This window comes from Ursus arctos, unplaced genomic scaffold (assembly GCF_023065955.2).
Source record: "Ursus arctos isolate Adak ecotype North America unplaced genomic scaffold, UrsArc2.0 scaffold_18, whole genome shotgun sequence".
Taxonomy (NCBI): domain Eukaryota; kingdom Metazoa; phylum Chordata; class Mammalia; order Carnivora; family Ursidae; genus Ursus; species Ursus arctos.
The window spans coordinates 26,296,065-26,316,364 of record NW_026622852.1 but is presented as its reverse complement, the minus strand read 5'-3'; the positions used below and the strand labels follow the sequence as shown (position 1 = coordinate 26,316,364).

Here is a 20,300-nt window from a genome sequence, read left to right as displayed (position 1 = left end):
CATGGAATTTAAGAAACAAAACAAACACTGGGCAAAAAAGACAGAGACAAACCAACAAACAGACTCTTAACTATAGAGAACAAACTGATGGTTACCAGACGAGAGGTGGGTGGGGGGGACGGGTGAAATAGGTGATGAGGACCAGGTGATTAAAATAAAAACTTAAGAAAAAACAAAAAAAAAGAAAGAAAAGATAGGGAGCCATTTAATTTACCTTTGGTTTTTTGGGCAGGGATTAGGATTACATGGATCCTTTGAGATGCATGATCCAAACTCAAACTGATGGTCTTGGAGGCCCACACAGCGAGCAATGCAGGCGCTGGGGTAAGTGCGTCCATTCTGCCCACACACGGGGACGAACTGATCTGCACAGTTACAGGGCAGACCTGTGGAGAGGACACAGACTCAATGATGGGTACTTGTACTTTCCCCCGCCCCTCACATTTCCTAATTAACACGGAGCTCTCAAGTTAAAATAGAATTGAGTTAAGTCAGGAAAACAGCATCCCTCCCATCTCTGAGAGTGCTTTTAAAGGTGGCAGGGCTCTGAAAAGCCGGTTGTCTGCATAATGGCTTTCCTTTGTTCCATTTATTGCCGGCTGACCGAGGGCTTCCAGACCCAGATCCCAGGGGTAGAGATCCACATAAACACAGCTATACGTAGGAAAAGTAAACAATGCTCCTCCGAACCTAGAGTATCAATCTAGAATTTAGATGTCTGAAGTCTGGCTTGGGGGATTTCTGGAATGTTAAAGGGTAATACCAAAAGAACAAGAAAGTAACTTGGGAAATTATTGTAATTTTGAGACTTAAAAATGTTTATGAGCAATCAATCAAGAACACGACTTTCTTCACATTCCTGCACTTTATGCTGCTGGGTCATGCTCCAGTAAGTGAAAAGGCCAGTGAGACGCGACGCTCTTTTCTTGAGAAGCAGCTACAGCTGTTGACAGCAACAGCACCGTCCATTGCCATGTACTGGGATCTGCTTTGCTCCAGATCTAAAATACCCTTGGTTCTGGGTAACGAGGAGGCAGGTAAGTAGCCGCCTAAATTTACCGCATTTCATGCTGCTGTAGCAGCAAGTTGATTCTTCTTTCCCAGGAGTTAGTATGACACATGGAGAGGGATGGGAGGAGAACAGATTAGGGATTTATGACCTTGTACCTCCAGCCCACCGGAAATAAAAAGGAAATCAGAAATAAGAAGTGCACAGCAGGCTGCTGGGGAAGTAAAGGCAGGACTAACCCCACTCCATCCTCTATCTACCCTGAGCACCAACCTTGATGCCTTATTGTCATCGTGGTTGTTATCCTTACTATTATCCTTTATCTGCTCTGCTTTGATGAGAGCAATTCATTCTGCTTAAAGAAGCCATAAAACCATTGGGGATGAAGAGTAAACTAAAGATTTTTGTGGAAGACTACTTATTTATTTATTTATTTATTTAATTTACTTATTTACTTATATCTAATGTTTCTGGAAGATGAACTTTACAACTAGCAGGACCCTTTTTAACCTGTGGCGTGTAGCCTCTCATGTACCAGGGTAAATTGAGGGAATGACTGTCTAGCTAGCAGACCCTAAGGAGATTTTACTGGCCACAAAGTGACCACATTTCTTGGGACTCAGATATTGTCCCAGTCCAAACACGACTCAGAGACGTTCATAAAAATGCTTGTCTCAAAATTATAATAATTTCCCAAGTTACCTTCTTGTTCTTCCCCTTCCGTACGGAGATGAAGAGTGGAAGGAACCTACATGATGAGTTTACAACCTTTGTCTTTGTCTTGTTCTTGGTATTACCTTTGGCTTTCCAGAAATCCCCCAAGTCAGACTTTAGACATCTAATTTCTAGATTTTATACACTAGATTGGAAGGAGCATTCTTTACTTTTCCTGCCTATAGCTTTATTTATAAGGGTCTCTACAGAATGAACCAGTAAGCTAAGGCAGGACAGGGAAGAAGGTGATGAGAAAAACATTACAGCACAAACACAGAAAATATATTTTATAACATAATGGCAGGGGTGGATGGCGTTTTTTAGCAGGTAGAAAAGTTACATTTAACCCAAACTGTCCCTATCACTTGGCCCTGTTCTTTTTGACCCATGGAATTTCAGAATATTAGTGCTGGAAGGGTCCTAGGAAACCATTTAGTTTAATGCCTTTAATTCACAGAGGAAGAAACAGATCGAGAGAGGGAAAGCACCTTGTTCTCAGATTACGTATTTATTTTACCGTGTACATTTGCAGTTACGGCAAGACCAGAGAAGCTGACTTGAAGGGAAATGGGTACAAAGGGATGATGGCCACTAAGGACAGGTTCTGGGTGGCCATGGTTACCTGTGAAGGTGCGACGGTCATCTTCTGAACTGTGTTCACTGAGGCACAGGCGGGTAGAACACACCAAATTGCCAGCAAAACAAGAACAGATATTGCAGTCAATATTAAAGGATGTCCCGTGACCTAAGAAAAAGAGAAATAAAATGTTGATCCATTTCATGCATTTATAAGTGAAACATAAATTAAAAATTCAATAGTGCAAAAAGTTTTAAAATAGAAATTCCTGAAAGATGACCTCTGAATATACAAACTGAGAAGTTAAATCTGTAATATTTATATTTTCATACTTAGCTCCCACCATTTCTCTCTAAAACCCCTGAAGTGCTAGTCTCACCAGACTGTTCCCTATTCTCTGAGAATATTTCTGGCTGCCCCTCTTGCCTCACATGCTCCTCTCCTCCTTCTGGAACTTTAGTCATCTCTCCAGAATCAGCCCTGATGCCATCTTTGAATTGAAGACTCTCCTGATGCCCTGGCAGGAATGACTAGGTCCTTGAAGAGCACTTGGTCTGCTGCTCCTTCTGTGGCTCTAATTCTCCCCCATCTGATCATGTACAGCATGACCTCAATCCCTCATCCCAGTTTTAGCCCCATAATGCACTAGTATGTTCTTCTGTAAAGAGTAGGCATTTAATCAGTGGAAGTCTATGGAAGGAATGAGTTTGTTTATCCTCAGATATTTTGTGATACAAGGTACCTACCTTACATTTTGGCTAAGTAGAATATGGATTAAAAAATGAATACCTAGGGGCACCTGGGTGGCTCAGTTAAGTGTCTGCCTTTGGCTCAGGTCATGATCCCAGGGTCCTGGGATTGAGTCCCAAGTCGGGCTCCCTGCTCAGCAGGGAGTCTGCTTCTCCCTCTACCTCTGCCCCTTCCTGCTGCTCATGCTCCCATTCTCTCGCAAATAAATAAATAAAATCTTTTTAAAAATGTTATGTTAGTAGTAAATACAATCTTTTAAAAAAATGAATACCTGACTTATACTAGGGCAGACACTTGCAGGCTCTTTGTAGCCAAAAGCACCGTTCTTTCAAATAAGATCTCACACAGAACAGTAAACCAAGAGCCATATATAAGCTGAACTATCCTGGTTGATGGGTATGGGGTGATGTAGGGGAGAGGGTAGCAGAGTGAATAGCTGTGGGGGAGTACATTCTCAAAAGTAGCATTTTTTCCCCACAATTTTTGAGGTTGTATATTGACATGAATGGTTGTTAAGACTATAAGCAAAACATGGCTAAGGAAGCAGTGAGAAAGCAAGACTCTCAGACTTTTAGAGAGGGCATCAAAGGGTGGCACTTCTTCATGTGCTCTCTCCCAACACCTAGTCAACAGTGTAGTTCCCATCCTCCAGTTCGCTTTCCATGATGTCAAACTCTGACTTTTACTTCTGGTAGAGACATAGTTGAGGAAGGGATAGGAAGGAGAACACCTGTGTCCTTGCCTGTGGCAAAGTCTTTGGAGTCAGATAGGCCTGGGACTGAATTCTGCTTTGGTCACTTACTGGCTGGGTGACCTGTCTGAGCATCCGCTTCCTCACAACAATGGAAACAAAGAACAACTGGGAGGCTCACATGAGATAACACAGGCCAAGACTTAGCATAGTGCTTGGCACAAAATGAAAAGTTCAGTAAGTATGAATTAATTGTTATTAGCTTTTTGTCCCTTCTTGGGGAGGCTCCTAAAAGGGTTCCTTAGAAGTCCTAGTGTCCTGTAGAGTACGGTTTGGAAAATACTGCCCTGGAGGATCTGATCTGTAGAACTTACCATTCGCTGGGAATCTACCCAATGTTCTTCCTACAAAGTTAAGATAACCAATCACATATTAAAAGCCCAAAGCAAATAAACACAGCTCAAGACTCACTTTTTCTTTTTCCTCCAACAATACATGACTTCTGAAGATCTATACAGTGCATCTCCATACAGTTTTCCAAGAGTCCACTTTGTCCACATGAGCAAATTTTGTAACAACCAACTTCCCCAGCAGATGATGGCACCTGGATTAGTGTCCCTTGACGGACGATGAAATCAGAGGCTTCTCCCAATTTGCAACCTGTATAAACAAAAATAAGCCGAGAGATGGTACTGTTCTATGACATTGTGTTATGACATTAGATATAGTTTACATTGGTCTCATAGGTCCTGTGTGGCTACTAAAGATTACGTAAGAGAACTTCCACTAAGGTAAAGACTTGGTTTGGTTCACTGACCAAAACATATCCTCCCAAATGAAAAATTCCATGTTCCGCGAGATGGTGGTGACTATGGACCTACACCCCGAAGTCAGCTATAGTTCAGTATAAAAATGTTATAAGATATGTATTTTTTAAATTGCTTTGGGCTTATCAACGATATTAAAAAATCACAGATATTTAAGAAATGGACTATGGAAACTGACAATATTTTTGGAATACTCTTGGTCAGGAAAACTTTTAGTGATGCAATACAAGCATATCGTAAATTCAAAGAAAAGTTGAATAGTTGATTGGGCTTAAGGAAAACCCATTCATTTCCAATTTTAACAAGATTTATCTTGACTGATATATTCTGCTATTACACAAATATTATAGATGATCCTTTGAGACCTCATGCTTATTTAATTTAGTCTTCTATTCCTTATTACTTCAAGATATTTTTTTTTTAAAGATTTTATTTATTTATTCGACAGAGATAGAGACAGCCAGCCAGAAAGGGAACACAAGCAGAGGGAGTGGGAGAGGAAGAAACAGGCTCCCAGCAGAGGAGCCTGATGTGGGGCTCGATTCCACAACGCCGGGATCACGCCCTGAGCCGAAGGCAGACGCTTAACAGCTGTGCCACCCAGGCGCCCCCAAGATATTTTTAAATGGTGATTTTAACATGACAAAGAAACATTTTCAATTGGAAAATAGATAAAAGGAAGCAAAACATTGCCACACTGTACTCTAGAGTGATGCGCAAAGACAGAAAGACATCAAAATGCAATTGGATAAACATTTCTTATTCAAGAGGCCTCCTGCATTAAAAAAAATCAGTCTTAAAATCATATGCATCTCAATAAAACATTAAGCTTATGGAGATAATTGCACATCCCGCTGAGTACGCCTTTTCTCCATATAACTAAAGGAAAGAAAAGAAAAAAACCCATGAACAACATGCAGTACACTTTCTCAAACATTACAACATGGAAGAGAATGTACAAAAAACTGGCTCAAGGTTTTCTTTTCTTCTGTTGTCAAGAACCCTGTAACTCTTTTGAGAATGTTTACAATCTAAATGATAACTGAAAATTACATTTGTCTTTGTCCTTTCCTGTCTATATAACTAAGATATGTTTATTGGGAAAACCTCAAATGTTACAGGAAAACATAACTTAGAAAGTAAAGTCCATTGTGAGCTCACTCCAAAGATAATCCCTATACAGAAATACCAGCAGCACAAACCCATACCCACCCCACACCCACGCCCATCTACTTCTTACCTTGAACACAAGAGTATGGAAGGCAGGGATCTCCAGACAGACACCCCTTCCGGTTTACCTCACAGAGCTCGTTAGCAGGGCAAGGATTTGGGTTACAGGGATGAGTGACCTCTTCTACAATGTTACCCAAAGTACTTGGCCCTGAAAAACCAAACACAGATCAATTTAACCAACCCAAAAAGGTAAGAGAAGTCTGTAAATTATCTGAATCAATTATGGCTAGAATAAATGGAGGGCGCATGAGCAGAGAGCGAGGACTGATTCTAGTAAACTACTAAAACACACAGATTCTCTGATCATTTGTGAATTTAGCATTAACCTCCACACATTCATTCACTTGTTTATTTACTGGGTATTACGATATGCTGGACAAGGTTCTGAGCACTGGAGATACAGTGGTGAACAAAACTGACAAATCCCTAATTCATTTGAGAAATAGACAATAAATAGACTGGGGGTATGTGTGTGCATGTGTGTCTCTGTGTGTATAAATAAAAAAGTCACCTAATGATAAGTAATAAGTAGTATAAAGGGATGGAAAGTGACAAGTATACTTTGGGTAGGTGGTCAAATACGTGCTTATGCCTCAGAGGAATACCTTGGCACATTTTATCATAAACTATAATAATTCACTATGGTAAGATGGATCCCGTACCATGATTATATTTGTCAACTTATGAAATAATGACCCTAGAAGAGTCTCAGTATAAAGTGTATGTGATATTTAAAGAGAGTATTAAAATTCAAACAAAAACATTTAACTTTTTTCCTTCTACACATATATTTCACTGCTCCAATAGAGTCTAGGCTTACGACTACATTAGCTAGATTAGGCCAGACTCAGACTGGAGGGCTACTAAAGGTATAAGGGTTCTTGGAGTTCATCTTGCCCAGCCCAATCCTTTTATAAATAGGGAAGCTGAGGCTGAAAGAGGTGATCTGTCCAAGGTCACAGAGGACTATACTCTAGTTTAATGCTCTTTTTCTTTTTTCTTTTCTTTTTTTTTTTTTTTGCTCTACTGATCATAAAGGCTGAGGGACATAGTTTGTTGGCCTTGAGAAAATGTGGCTGATACCACTAGCTGCAAATCTAGCATCCACTCTTCCCTTCCTACTTACTAATAATAGTATGGCAATGGGCCCACAGCTAAAAAAATCATCTTTCTCAGTTTCCCTTACAGCTAGGGTGGTTTTCCCTTACACCAGGATATGGTGGCTGGAATTCCAGGAGCCATGTTGTGATAATAAAGTACCTGAAGTAACCCTGATGATGGAAGCCAAACACTAAGGACAGTGCAGAAAGCAAAGGGAGCCTGCACTCCGGATGGTGGAACCATGTAACAGCCCTGAACTATTTATTTCTGGGCTTTCCTTTCCTTTACCTGTTCTTCTATTATTTGCAGTAGAACTTAGTCCTATCTGACACAGGAAAACAAAGCAAGTAGGAGCAGAATCACGGGCTGCCTTTCCAGTCAGCTCGGGGGGCACTACCGCCCCCTGGCGGCAGCCCAGAGACGCGCTACCCCAACTACATGGGTGTGAGTTCTACTCGTCATCCCTTTGGTTTCCACCACACAGGGTCACCTCCTGCTGAGAAACTCAGCTCCAGGATCCCTCAATGAGATACCAACTTATTCTTCTAGCTCTTGGCTTAGCTTTTGGCAGGAATATTTTGGCAGAGACAAAAGTTCCATTTTCATGTACTAACCCAGACCGTCCTTCCTTACTCCCTGTTTGGTGGGTCAGCCTAAGCCAATGCCTGGCTCAGGTCCACTAACATTCTGAGGACAAAAAGCTGAAGATTCCCTGGGGAAATTCCACTTCCTGGTTAAATCATGGCAAGGGGACAGCAATGATATGGAGCTATTATCTAAGATACTTGCCCCAGATTCACTGCTTAGAATTCCTGACCGACAATAGTTCATCACTTCCTCAGACTGATAAGATAGTCACTTGGGCTTACGTATTTTAAGATGACAATTCTTTCCAGTGCCAAAAAGGCCAAGCAAATAAGATAAGAGTCTGCAATTGAGATAGTATCATTAAATCACACATTCTCAACAGATAGATGTTCATCCACAGCAAACATGAAGGGCAGAGGTGGGAGGGAGAAATATCGGAAATCTAAAAAAACAAAGTACTTACTGAGGTATGTATCCAAAGGTATACAATTCTCTAGGTCATCTGTAGGTGACAGAAGCTCACAAATACTTTCAGCTGTGTGGTCTTCAGGGAATTTGTTCTGGTCCCCACATTTCTTGAGAATCTCCACACAATCTGATCTTAAAAAGAAAAATACACACAAATTTAGGGTTCAGGGAACCTCCTCATGTTGACTAGTCAATATCAATCCTTTTTCTGAAGGCTTTCTAGAAGGTGAGTTTTCATAACAATATTTTACAATTGGGTAGGTCAGAGTATTGGCAAAAGAAAACAGGAGTCAGAGAAGACCTCAGGTTGCATAGTAGTAAGTAATGTATTACGCTAGCAAAGCATCCCTTTCTCTTACCTGAGATCAAAGGCCTTGCTCAAATTTCATACTCATACTGTTACTACCATCAGTGTGGCTTGTCCCTGTCTTTGAAAGGAAATTAAACTAGGCTAGTCTGATTTGCTCTTTGCAAAATCATACATCTTTTCTTTCAGGACCTTATGCTTACTTGCTTCTTCCTCCCTCCCTCCCCTTCTCTTTTAAAATATCTTTTTATTTATCAACATTAAGGTGTTTGGCCCATAACAACTGGAAAGTACACTACTTTAAAATTTTCTCCGTCTTCAAAAGGGATTTGACTCCTTTTCTGTAAGTTTTCATACTAAGAGTCTATAAATTTCCCACTGGTTGCCTCTTGTCACCCAAGTTACCCCTCATCTTTCCCCTCACTCAAGTCATCACCAAATCATGCCAAAGAATAGATCTGGACCCTGTTTAAGGTTGAAATTCTCTGTAATCAGTCATCAAGTGCCCAGCAGCACCAAGACACACACCAACAACTTAGGGGCTGGATATTAACTTGATTTTTAGAGAAGCTTTTTGGAAAAATAGATGCTTGAAGATCAGCTGGAATAGATTACTATGTGGCTAAAGCTGCTGGTTTCACCTAGGACAGCAGCTTTCATCTTTTCTTTATCCTAGATCTCTTAAGCAAACCATTCACAAAATGCTCACTAGAAATAGGCCCTAATGACTATATTCACTGACTCCCTCACACATTAAACATGTATGGAACATCTACTGTGTGTCAGGATTATGCTAATCCCTGAAGAGGAGAAAAAGAGGAAAGAGGAAACAAGAAAAAAAAAAGTCACAAAGAATAAACTCCTCAAGGAGAATGAAGTCTAACAGAATATAAGTACACAAATTAAAATATAAAAATAGAATTGAGTATTGAAGGCACTTGACAAAATGTTTCTGGAACTAAACTCCATAAAAGAAGTTCATAAAAAGGCCTATAGAAGTTTGTAGGAAGGATAAACTACTGTTAGCTGGAGAGATCTGGGAAGATTCCATGGGAATGACTGGCGTTTGAGAGAGGCTAAGAAAGATAGGCAGTGGGCAAGTGGAGATGGAAGAGTGTTTCAAGCAGAGGAGGAAAAAGTGAGAAAGAATTTGACATGTGGGGAAGAGGGGCAAAGGGAAGTGGTGAGAGAGAAAACTCTAAAGATAGGCTGTGTTCAGATCACGGTCTGAACCAAGACTGGAGAGTCATTACGCGGAAAGAAACTTACTTGCAAATAATACTTCCCCGGGATTTACTATGACAAGGTTTAATCTGCAGTGAACAAGCTACTGCTTTCCACATTTCTGGCTGGCACTTCTTAATGTCAAGAACAGGTATGTTGATAAATGGCATCTTTATGCTTCCTTTCTCCCACAGCTTCATGTCATTCATGGCTCCTTGATCTGACTGAGCATTACAACTCCTGAAAAGTTCTGTTGGCCTGAAAAGAAAAAAGGCCAGAAAGAATCAAGAGGCAAGTATTTTCTAGAGAGAAGTAATACGTAAGATCCTGACATACTAATGCAGTAGGAAAATCTGATTTTCTTTAAGAAGGTACATGTAACGCATCAAAGGATATCAGCTGTGAATGTATGGTGGCTATTTTGATGTCTTCTTTGGTGAAAGTTTTTTGCCCATTTTTTTTAAATTGGGGTGTTTGACTTTTTTTTTTTTTTTTTAACAATTTTGTTTATTTGACAGAGAAAGAGAGAGTACAAGCACGGGGAGTAGCAGGCAGAGGCAGAGGGAGAAGCAAGCTCCCTGCTCAGCAAGAAGCCCGATGTGGGACTCGATCCCAGGACCCTGGGATCATGACCTGAGCTGAAGGCAGATGCTTAACCGACTGAGCCACCCAAGCGCCCCAAGGGTTGTTTGACTTTTTATTATGAGGTTATAGGAGTTATTTATAGATTTTGGTTACAAGTCCTTTGTGAAATGCGTGTGTGACTGTAAGTATGCACATGAGATACACTGAATATTTTCTCTCAAACTGTGGCCTGCCTTTCCAAATCTTAAATGGTGTCTTTCTGTGAATAAGTGTTTACTGTGGAACCCTAACTCATTAATTTTTTCTTTCATAATTGGTGCATTTTGTAAGTCTTTGGCTACACCAAGTTTGTCAAGATATTCTATGTTTTCTTCTAGAAACTTTATATTTTCAGCTTTTATGTTTTGTTCTATGACCTATCTTAAATTAATTAATTAATTTTATTTATTTATCTATTGAGAGAGAGAACAGACAGGAGGCAGAGAGAAAGAAGGAGAGAGAATCTCAAACACACTCTGCACTGAGCATGCAGCCCGACCTGCGGCTCGATTCCAGCATCCTGCTATCATGACACTTAACTGACTGAGCCACCCCAGGTGCCCCTAATTTGTGTTGTAACTAGTCTTGAAATCAGATACGTTAAGTTCTCCAAATTTCTTTCTGGAGAACTTATTTTTTTTTTTTTTAATTCTTTTAGCTATCCTAGGTCCTTTGTACTTTCATTTGAATTTCAGAATTAGTCTGGCAATTTCTATTTTAAAAAGCCTGTTGGGGGGCGACTGGGTGGCTCAGTCGTTAAAGCGTCTGCCTTTGGGTCAGGTCATGATCCCAGGGTCCTGGGGTCGAGCCCCGAGTCGGGCTCCCTGCTCAGCAGGAAGCCTGCTTCTCCCTCTCCCTCTGCTTGTGTCCCCTCTCTAGCTGTGTCTCTCTCTGTCAAATAAATAAAATCTTAAAAAAAATAAAAAATAAAGAAAATAAAAATAAAAAGCCTGTTGGGATTTTGATTGAGATTGCACTGAATCTAGAGATCAGTCTCAGGAGAATTAACATCCTAATAATATTGAGTCTTCTATTGCATGAACATGGTACCTCTCTCTGTTTATTCACTGTCTTTAATTTCTCTCTGCAAAGTTTTCTGGTTCTTAATATATAGTTCTTGCACCTCTTTGGTTAAATCTACCCTCAGTATCTCATGGTTTTTGATGTAATTGAGTAAATTTATATTTTAAAAATAAATTTCATTTTCCCATTGTTTGTTGCTAACATACAGAAATACAACTGGCTTTTCTATGTTAACCTTGTATACTGTCACTTTGTTAAATGTAAGGATTTATGGGGCGTTTGTTGCAGATTTGGGGGCATATCCTTTTGTGGTTCCCACCTTTCTGGGGTTTTCTACTCCTGCATCCAGCCACTCCAGCAGCCCTAAACTCTGATCTCTAATTCCTCAGCCCATGACTGCTGCTTTTTGCTTGAATTCTTTATGCCACGCGATGGAGCTGAGGGTGCCCATGAAGGAAAAACTGGGTAACTGTGGCCCCTCATGCAGTGCGGTTTCTATGTTTCATCAGATTTGGCCCTCCTGCTTTTGGTCACTCTCTAACACCTTCAAAACAATACTTTTTAAATATTTTGTACAGAGTTCATAATTGGTACTTACAGAAGTATTAGTCTGATACAAACTACTCCATTATCCCCAGAAGCCAGACTATGCATCCAAGTTTAACTTTAAACATTTCATAGATTTCAAATTCACTCAATCTCTAAACCAGGTCCTTACTGGCTAACACTCTATCACCAGCTGTAAAGATATCTCAATTTTCTTACTCGAAATAATACTCTGAATACCTTTTTAAAAAAATATTCTGAATACTTTAAAAAGAGTAGGATTTATGTTTGTTTGAACTTCTGTCTGGCCCAACTGAATGATTCTTTCCCTCTTTGCCCCCTTCATCTCCAGACTATAGCTCACAAAACCAGCCCCTTCTTGCTTAGAAACTCTCTCTCTGCCTTCTCTGATATGGTGTTCTCTTTGCTTCTGGATGCCTTTTTGTTTTCTTCACTGTTGTTCAGCCATTCAGGTTTGGGCCCTTGTTTTTCTGACCATGCTTGATACCTCAAGAAAATATAAACAGGTAAGAAAATATTTTTGTATGAAATAGGGAACTCACTGAGTGGGACCTTCAGACTGGTTGAAGTAAACTTCGAAGTAAACTGTTCAAAAGAGGGCATTTGGTTGGCCAAATCGGTCACGGTGGCTTATTCTGCAATGAGTTGTTTCCAATGGTTGTGTAATAGAAGGAAGAGGGGAAGAATGGTAGACTGAAGGCAGAAAAGATTCTTTGAATTCTAGATGCTTTAAGTGTCTCTAGCCTAGAAAGGATTTTGTTATAGTGCTTCCTTTCCCAGAGGCAATTTACCGGATGGGTTATAGCATTTAAAGATGAAACCATAAAAAAATACTACTTCCTTTTAACTCTGAGTAAAAATCAGAGTAAAGTGGTCTTTTCACTTATTTAAAAACAAGATAATGATAAAATACTTCCATTTCATGTACAATAGTTTGCTCCTACCTGTTGTTAAAATTAGTACAGTAAGTAAGATTTCTACAGCCCAACTGGCAAGGCTCCCGAACATCTGCTAAACAGGTCAACATGGACACTTCCACTGGATTATATTCACAAAAGCGATCAAACTCTTGCCAACTCTGTGTATTGCCCCAGCTCATGCTATAAAGCTTAGTGCACAGTTCTCTGAAACAAAGGCACAAATGCAGAAACACAGATGAGCCAAATGAATAATTTGATTCACATAAAACTCAAATTCTATGAACTATACTTTAGAATATAAATAAGAAAAAAGTGCAAAAACCAAAAGACTAAAATTTATCTCCTAGAATTTAGAGCCATAAACAGTGTAACTGTTCCACGAAAATGTTAGCCTTCTTTTATCATCCATCTCTTTTCTTTGCCCCATGACTGCTACAAAGCTCAGTGCTAAATGTGATGTTTAATTACAGTGTTTGTACCTCCTTATTCTTGGCCCAATTATTTCTTCTATATTTCTGATCTCTCTTTTACCTTTACGTAAAGTAAGGTAAGGCATATGGTTTTGCCTCCACAAAGATAGATTCCCCTATATTTATATTTCAATCACAGGAGATGAAACTGTGACATGGTCCTCAGATTTTGCAGACTTAGGGTTCACTAGTTTCTCCCTGAAAAATGATCCCAATCCACTTATATTCCTTAAGACAGGCCAAGGTAATCTACGTGTAAAAGCTTATGAATTCCAAGGCTTCTATATACTATTGTAGTTAATATATGACAATCTTATTCGTAGTACTCAATGATTACAAAGCAACTTGCATCTAACTAACATAATATCAGTACCATTTCCAAAGTGCCTTCACATTAGTTTAATTTTTAAAATTTATAAAAGTAATAAAAATGTAAAAAAAACATAATACATGTAATATAAAATATAATACCACGAAAATATGCAAAGTCACAAGTAAAAATTCTCCACTCCTGCCACATTTTATGTGACTTTCATAATTAACCCTATGAGGAGGATGTTTTTACTTTTATAATTTTGCTCATTTACTCTACTGATGTTTACTGAGTGCCTGCTTCGTGTTAGACCTTGTTCAAGGCACTGGATGTGCAGCAGGAAATAAGAGAGACAAGGTCCCTGCTCTCCATGGAGCTTATACATCATAGAGATGAGGAAGCCGCGAATGAGTTAAATTAGGTACTTTGGGCTGGAAACCAGTCCTTTCTCTAGTCCTTAACTTTCTCTATGGCCTTGGACAGACTGTTCAATAACATCTCAGAGTTAGTTTTCTATATATAAGCAGGAATTATAGAAACCGACACCAATCATAAGATGGAAGTAAACCATAAAACCTTACATCAAGGTAAAGTAGGGCAAAGTGTTTCTTAGTGAAGTTCTTGTAGGACGACACAGCGATTCTAATCTCTGGTGACTATACAGCATAAATACTTGTAAGGACATTCAAAGAATTACTCAGCATCCCACCCATAAATACATTTAATTCCTATCAGCAAATTTCCTTAATTACAGGACCAACTTAACTTCTCTTCAAGGTCTTCTGTTAATTTTCTTTGGATATTTTCCAGGGTTTTTTTTGTGTTTTTTTTGTTTTGTTTTTTGTTTTTGTATCTTTGGTAAAACTGAGTTATCTAGGCACAATTTTTGTTAAAGTTCCATTCAATTTAGAAACTACAGGAAAAACTGTTGCACTCCTGGTAGGTGGTATTTCAGAATGTTCTAGTAATACATGGTCTATTTTCACCTAAAATATCCCGAATAAAGCAAACTTCTATTTCACCTATGGTCTACCATGACCTTGGATATCTCCATTTATTCTTGTCTCTAGATTGTTTCTTCCATCTTATATTTGTATTATTTTATCCCTAACTGTATCATCCAAACGAATCCAACACACTGCTATCTAACTTTGGGTGTAAGTGCCAACCCAGATCATTCACCAAAAGGTCAGTTACTGTTCAAAGTCTCATAATTAAACAAAGAGAATATCCCTTAGATGTCACTTCAAAGCATCTTCTGAACTGTAAGCTTACTTAAGGTAGAATCCATGTTGCATCATCTTTAAATATTTATTGCCCTGCCAGTGTTAATCCTCTATACCCCAAAGCACAGTTCTTTTAGCAATGTTCAAAAACAATGTCTTATATACACATGACGCTCAATTAATATTTGCTGGATGAAAGAAAGATTTTATATCTTCTAAACTCTTAAGTCTACGCAATGCAAAAATATGACGTACACTTGCTAGACTTAAAATCACTAATTAAAATGCTATTTTCTACTGGTTTTAATAAAGGAAAACGAGATACTAACCTACATGTTGAAGTGTTTGCTTTAGAACAACAATGCAATTTAGCTCCATCAAGGCCCGTAGAGGGAGGAGGGTGTAGAGTGACTCCAGGGTGAACAGACTGTGAGCTTTCAAGAAAACACTGCCAGAGAGGATCCTGAGGCAGAGGCTGGGTTTTACAACCCTCGATGAGGCCATCAACGATCTCCATTTCTGTTTTCTTAGACATCAGAATTCTCTTGCAGGCATTTTGGCAAGCATGGTCTTCAGCTCTGTCACAGCAATATAAACCTACGTTTTTAGAATATATGTGGCTTAATTAGCTGATTTTACGTCACGCGCTGCTCAGAACAGAAGAACATGGTGGTGTACTGGAAACACTACTACTCAGTCATATGTCAGGATCTGTAGTACAGACAGCCTACCAAATTCTCTCTCCATTACTTTGCAGTATAGCAAGTAACTGAAGAGCTAAAGGTGGACAAGGTTACCAGAATTTACCACTATCTCCAAACATGGGATCTTAGGCACCAATTCTACATAAATGAGAGGTCATCTCGTCCTACACCTAAGAAGTCCTTACATGGAAACTATCGTATGTTCCTGGAAAAGATATTACAGAGCAAACTGGAATTATTTCATGCTAGAAACAACTGCCTAAAAGGGACTGGTTCTTGACAGAATGAAAGAGATGACTAATTTCAATAGCAAAACCCACAAAAATCATATTCCATCACATTCTGGCATATAAAGCTTTTATATATCTGTGCAAGTTAATTAAGTTGTAATTTATTTTTTAAAGGTTTTTTTAATTCATTTTAGAGGGAGAGAACACTCGAGCAAGAACACGAGCAGTGGGGAGGGTCAGAGGGAGAAGAAGAAGAAGCAGATTCTCTGCTGAGCAGGGTGCCCGGCATAGGACTTGATCCCAGAAGCCTGGGATCATGACCCGAGCCGAAGGCAGACACTTAACCTATTGAGCCACCCACTTAGGCACCTCTCTAAGTTGTAATTTAAATAATACAATAGCAAACTCTGACAAGATATCAGGTTGCTTCTGCTTTTAAAATGAATGAAGGTTGGGGTGCCTGGGTGGTGCCATCGGTTAAGCATCAGACTCTTGGTTTTGGCTCAGGTAGTGATGTCAGGGTTGTGAGATCAAGCCCGCATGGGGCTCCACGCTCAGTGGGGAGTCTGCTTATGATTCTTTCCCTCTGCCTCTGTCCCTCCCCACCATGCATGTGCATGCTCTCTCTCTAAAATAAATAAATTTAAAAAAATGAATACAAGTTATTTGTGGCAAATGCTTCATCCTCTGATTTTCATCATACAGCCACACCACAGAACGTTATAAGCACTGGAGTTCTGCTTTAGATGCTGGACAAAGAAGGCACGTATCACTGCCTCTGAGTTTATAAAACAAGTCTTTCAGTATCCCAGTGTAAATTGAAACATTGGCATTGGCTTATAAATCTTGTGTTTTGTCAGTTTGGTTAATTATCAATTGTTTAAAGTTTGTTCACTTCTAAGTGAAAAAAATGGATTACAGGTTGTACAAAGCTGAGACTCTGAAGACTCGATAGGTGCAGTTCCATGAGGAGGCCGATATTCAAAAGTATCGGGATCTCTCCTCATTTTCATGATGCCTTTATTATAAAAGTTGTAACTGTTCATGATAAAAACACAAAATGGAACAGGTATATAACTAAAAATGTATCGTACTGTACAGTTAGTTCTGAAACTTGACGTTTTTTGCTTACTATATCTTGGGCTTCTTTCTATGTAAACATACTTTTTTATGTTGGTTATAAAGTATTGTTATTATACAGATATAGAATTTATTCCATCAACTTTAATCAATATCCTATCGATGGGTATTTGGGTTATTTCTAATTATTCTCCATTATCATCAGTGTTGCAGCAAACATCCTTTACATGTGTACATATATTTTTGCAAATTTATGAGTCTTCTTGAAAGATAAATTCTGAGAAATGGAATTGCTAGATTAAAAGGTATGATCATTTGAAATTCTCATAGTCATTACCCAACTTCCCTTCAAAATATCCATACCAATGAATTCTCCCATCCCCGGAACAAAGAGTGCCTGCTTCCTCATACCCTTGACAGCTGTACCTTTCTTGGCACCTTTCAGCAGTGATAATAATATCCAATCTGGCAAATCTAAACACCAAAGGAACTCTGGTGTTTCCCAAATGACTGAGACTGCAGATATCTACAAGAATTTACTTCCTTTTTTTTTAAGTAGGCACCACACCCAGTGTGGAACCCAATGCGGTGCTTGAACTCATGACTCTGAGATCAAGACCTGAGCTGAGATCAAGAGTCAGACGTTTAACCGACTGACCCACCCAGGCGCCCCAAGAATTTACTTCCTTTTTACAAATGATTTTACCAAAGATTGAAATGAAAGGAATATGTCCATTTTACTTACTATCTGTTGGGTTCCTCATTGGATAAGATTGGGTATAATTGTTCACACAGTGTATTAACTGTGGGCTAATAGAGGCACAATAATTTTCCACCGCTTTGATCTGAGATGGACCAGGAGAAGAGTCTGTTCGAAAGATGGCTTGACAGTATTCTCGGCAGTTTGTGTGATGGCCTGCATAACTGCAACAAACTGAGCCCACTATGGGGGAGAAAAGGAGATGGTATTGAAATAGAAATAGCCATTTGCTAACAAATCATCATGATATTGGTAGAACAATATGTACCTTTTTGAATTTGAGAAACAAAGCCATGCCACAGAAGACAAGTACTTTAAATCAGCACTGCTGTAGGCATAAGCCAAGAGGACATTCAGGTGCTCACTGATGTAAGAGAGTCGTTATTTGTCAATGTCTGTCTAGCACGGTGATTCTCAGCAGGAGCAGTACGACCCCTCTGGGAGATTCTGGAGGCATGTGGAAGTGTTTCCGGTTTTCACAATGACTTGGGGACTACTGTTGGCATTTAGTGCATGGGGTCGGGGTTGTTAACTGCTCTGCAACGTAAGGGCAGTCTCACACAACCAGAACGGTCTCCCAAAATGCCAATACTGCCCATGCTGACACCCACTGGAACAGCTTCTTTCCATGTTAGATTTGTGGAGATTTACAAACCAAGCAAGGCAAACAAGAGCAAAATAAAACCAAACCTTAAATGCTTCCCATTTATAAAATAGGACCAGTAAAAACTGAGAGATACCAGGCTCATTTCATAAATTTGACAGTTATATAACTGTGTACCTTGAAAATAAATCTCAAAAGTTCTATTCCGTTTGAACATCTCTAATAACATGTCTAATCTGAAATAGTCTTTACCTCACAACTGAGATGACCTGCTTTAATACTGAAAAGTAAAACCCACATTTGAAATACCTTTTTTGCTTTGCGTATTTTTAGAAATCAAGGGGGACCATCTCAGGTACCTGGGGGAAGCCAGATGAGTGGCTGGGGGTGCAGATGTGGGATTTTACTGGGGAAGCGGAAGAGACCCACACAGGAGAGGTTAGAGGGTCTGTGGGAGGCTGAAGGGAACCCAGGTGGAGGTATGGCAGGAAACTGGTAAGAGAAAGGCAGGTAGGAAATTAATTATTAGAGGTTATGGAAGAACTAGAATCAGGTTTCTTGTGAATTCCACTACCCAAGGAATGAGCAGGGAATTCAGGCAACTTCCAGAAACAGTGACAAGGATAAAATTATAGACAAATTAAACTAGGACTGAACTGACACAGGATAGGTCTGTTTCCTATACCAGGAAACTGTGTCACACTTACTGTGCCACCTGTTTTTAACTTACAGTTACTACACTGTGCCCATTGCTGAACTGTTCAATTTCAACACAAAGAATAATTAATGGCTACCTTTATCACCATTAACCTTAGGATAAACTGAGGGGTGGGGGTGGGGAATACTGAGGACAGAAGAGACAAGGAGAAAAAGCCAAGGACACCCATCTTCTGATTCCTCCATTAGGCTGGCTTCCTCACCAGTGTGGGAGGACAGAGATTATTGTGAGAACATCTTGGAAATTGTGAATTAAGCCCTAATTAGAGAAGGTTAGAAGATAAAGTATAGCCAGCTAATGTTTCTTATCATACTTTGATACACTGAACTGCCAAGCTAACCCAAACAACACTTCTGTTCCTCAGCTGTGTTTTCCTAGCTACAACTGCTCTCACTATCCCTTCACCTGGGATGCCCTTCCTCCCATCTCCACTGTTCATATCTTGTCCATCCTTCAAGGCCCAGCTCAGCTACCAACTCCACGAAGCCACCTCTAATCACCCCTGCAGGATGTGATCCCTCCTTCCTCTGAGCTCCCACATCACTTATCAGTGACACTATCTCATATCCTGTGTCTGTCTCCACAGAGCAAGTAGGCAGTAAATGTCTGCTGAACTGAAAGGCAGTCCTTGGGAAGTGCTACATTGTATCACCTGGGAATGCTTGATTTCTGCAAGTAGTCCTATTTACTCAAGTAGAACATGATCTTCCTATCTAACAGTAGTATCTGCTTTGTAAATCTGCAGCTAAGACATAGCAACTGTCATAATTCATGAATAGCCTAAACACCACCAAGGAAATCTTATCAGAATCCTGCTGGGCCTTAAGGCAGCTTACTAACAGCCCATGTCATAATGCCAGGTCTTGGCAATACTTGCAACAACTATATCGTATTCTGTAAACTGTGTTTTTTCTTTGGTCTGCTCATATAACCATTGGCAATATACTTACTTTCATTTCTGCTAATGCAACTGAAAAGAGCATTCTGTAAATTAAAGAAAAACAAACAAGTTAACCACCAGGCAGAATTTCTAATTTTATTCCACTTTGTGTTTACATGGAAATCAGAATATCAAGCTATTTAAGTCTTCTCTAAATCCAAGGATGAAGACAAAGAAGCTGAGATGACACCCTGGTGAAAAGGGAAACCATCTTCTAACACAATTATTGGGGGGGTCAAGATTGTCATCCTGAACCATAAGATGATCATGTTACAGCAAACCAAAGCTGTACCTGTGTGTGTATGTGGGGTACCGTACAATGTATTAACCTCAATTACCTCTTGCAGTACATAAAAGAGCTCCCAGAAGATTATATAATAAAAGGCATTTAGGGAAATAGAGATTTCATGTAATCACCGCATTTTAGAGTTGAAAGGTCCTTAGAGATCATCTCTAATTGTTCTCAAATATTGCTATAATCACCTGGGCTTCCTAGGCCTTACCCTACAGAATCAGAATCTGGAAATGAACCACAGAAATCTACATATTAAACAAGGCTTCAAAGATAATTCTTATGTAATTGTTGAATCACTATATTGTATTCCTGAAACTAATACAACACTGTATATTAA

The 20,300-nt window shown here is 39.5% G+C and overlaps 1 protein-coding gene across 2 annotated transcripts in view; it reads right to left on the bottom strand.

The window, feature by feature from the left end:
• Positions 1-20,300, bottom strand: part of RECK (reversion inducing cysteine rich protein with kazal motifs) — a 73,193-nt gene that overhangs the window by 15,151 nt on the left and 37,742 nt on the right. For both annotated transcript variants that reach the window (XM_026506241.4, XM_026506242.4), the window contains 10 exons: positions 19,679-19,712; positions 17,392-17,589; positions 14,962-15,229; positions 12,648-12,827; positions 9,535-9,747; positions 7,954-8,090; positions 5,809-5,949; positions 4,213-4,401; positions 2,346-2,468; positions 215-386 (listed from right to left, as the gene is read on the bottom strand). In XM_026506241.4, the coding sequence (XP_026362026.1) occupies positions 215-386; positions 2,346-2,468; positions 4,213-4,401; positions 5,809-5,949; positions 7,954-8,090; positions 9,535-9,747; positions 12,648-12,827; positions 14,962-15,229; positions 17,392-17,589; positions 19,679-19,712 (1,655 nt within the window). The remainder of the gene's footprint in view (positions 1-214; positions 387-2,345; positions 2,469-4,212; positions 4,402-5,808; positions 5,950-7,953; positions 8,091-9,534; positions 9,748-12,647; positions 12,828-14,961; positions 15,230-17,391; positions 17,590-19,678; positions 19,713-20,300) is intronic.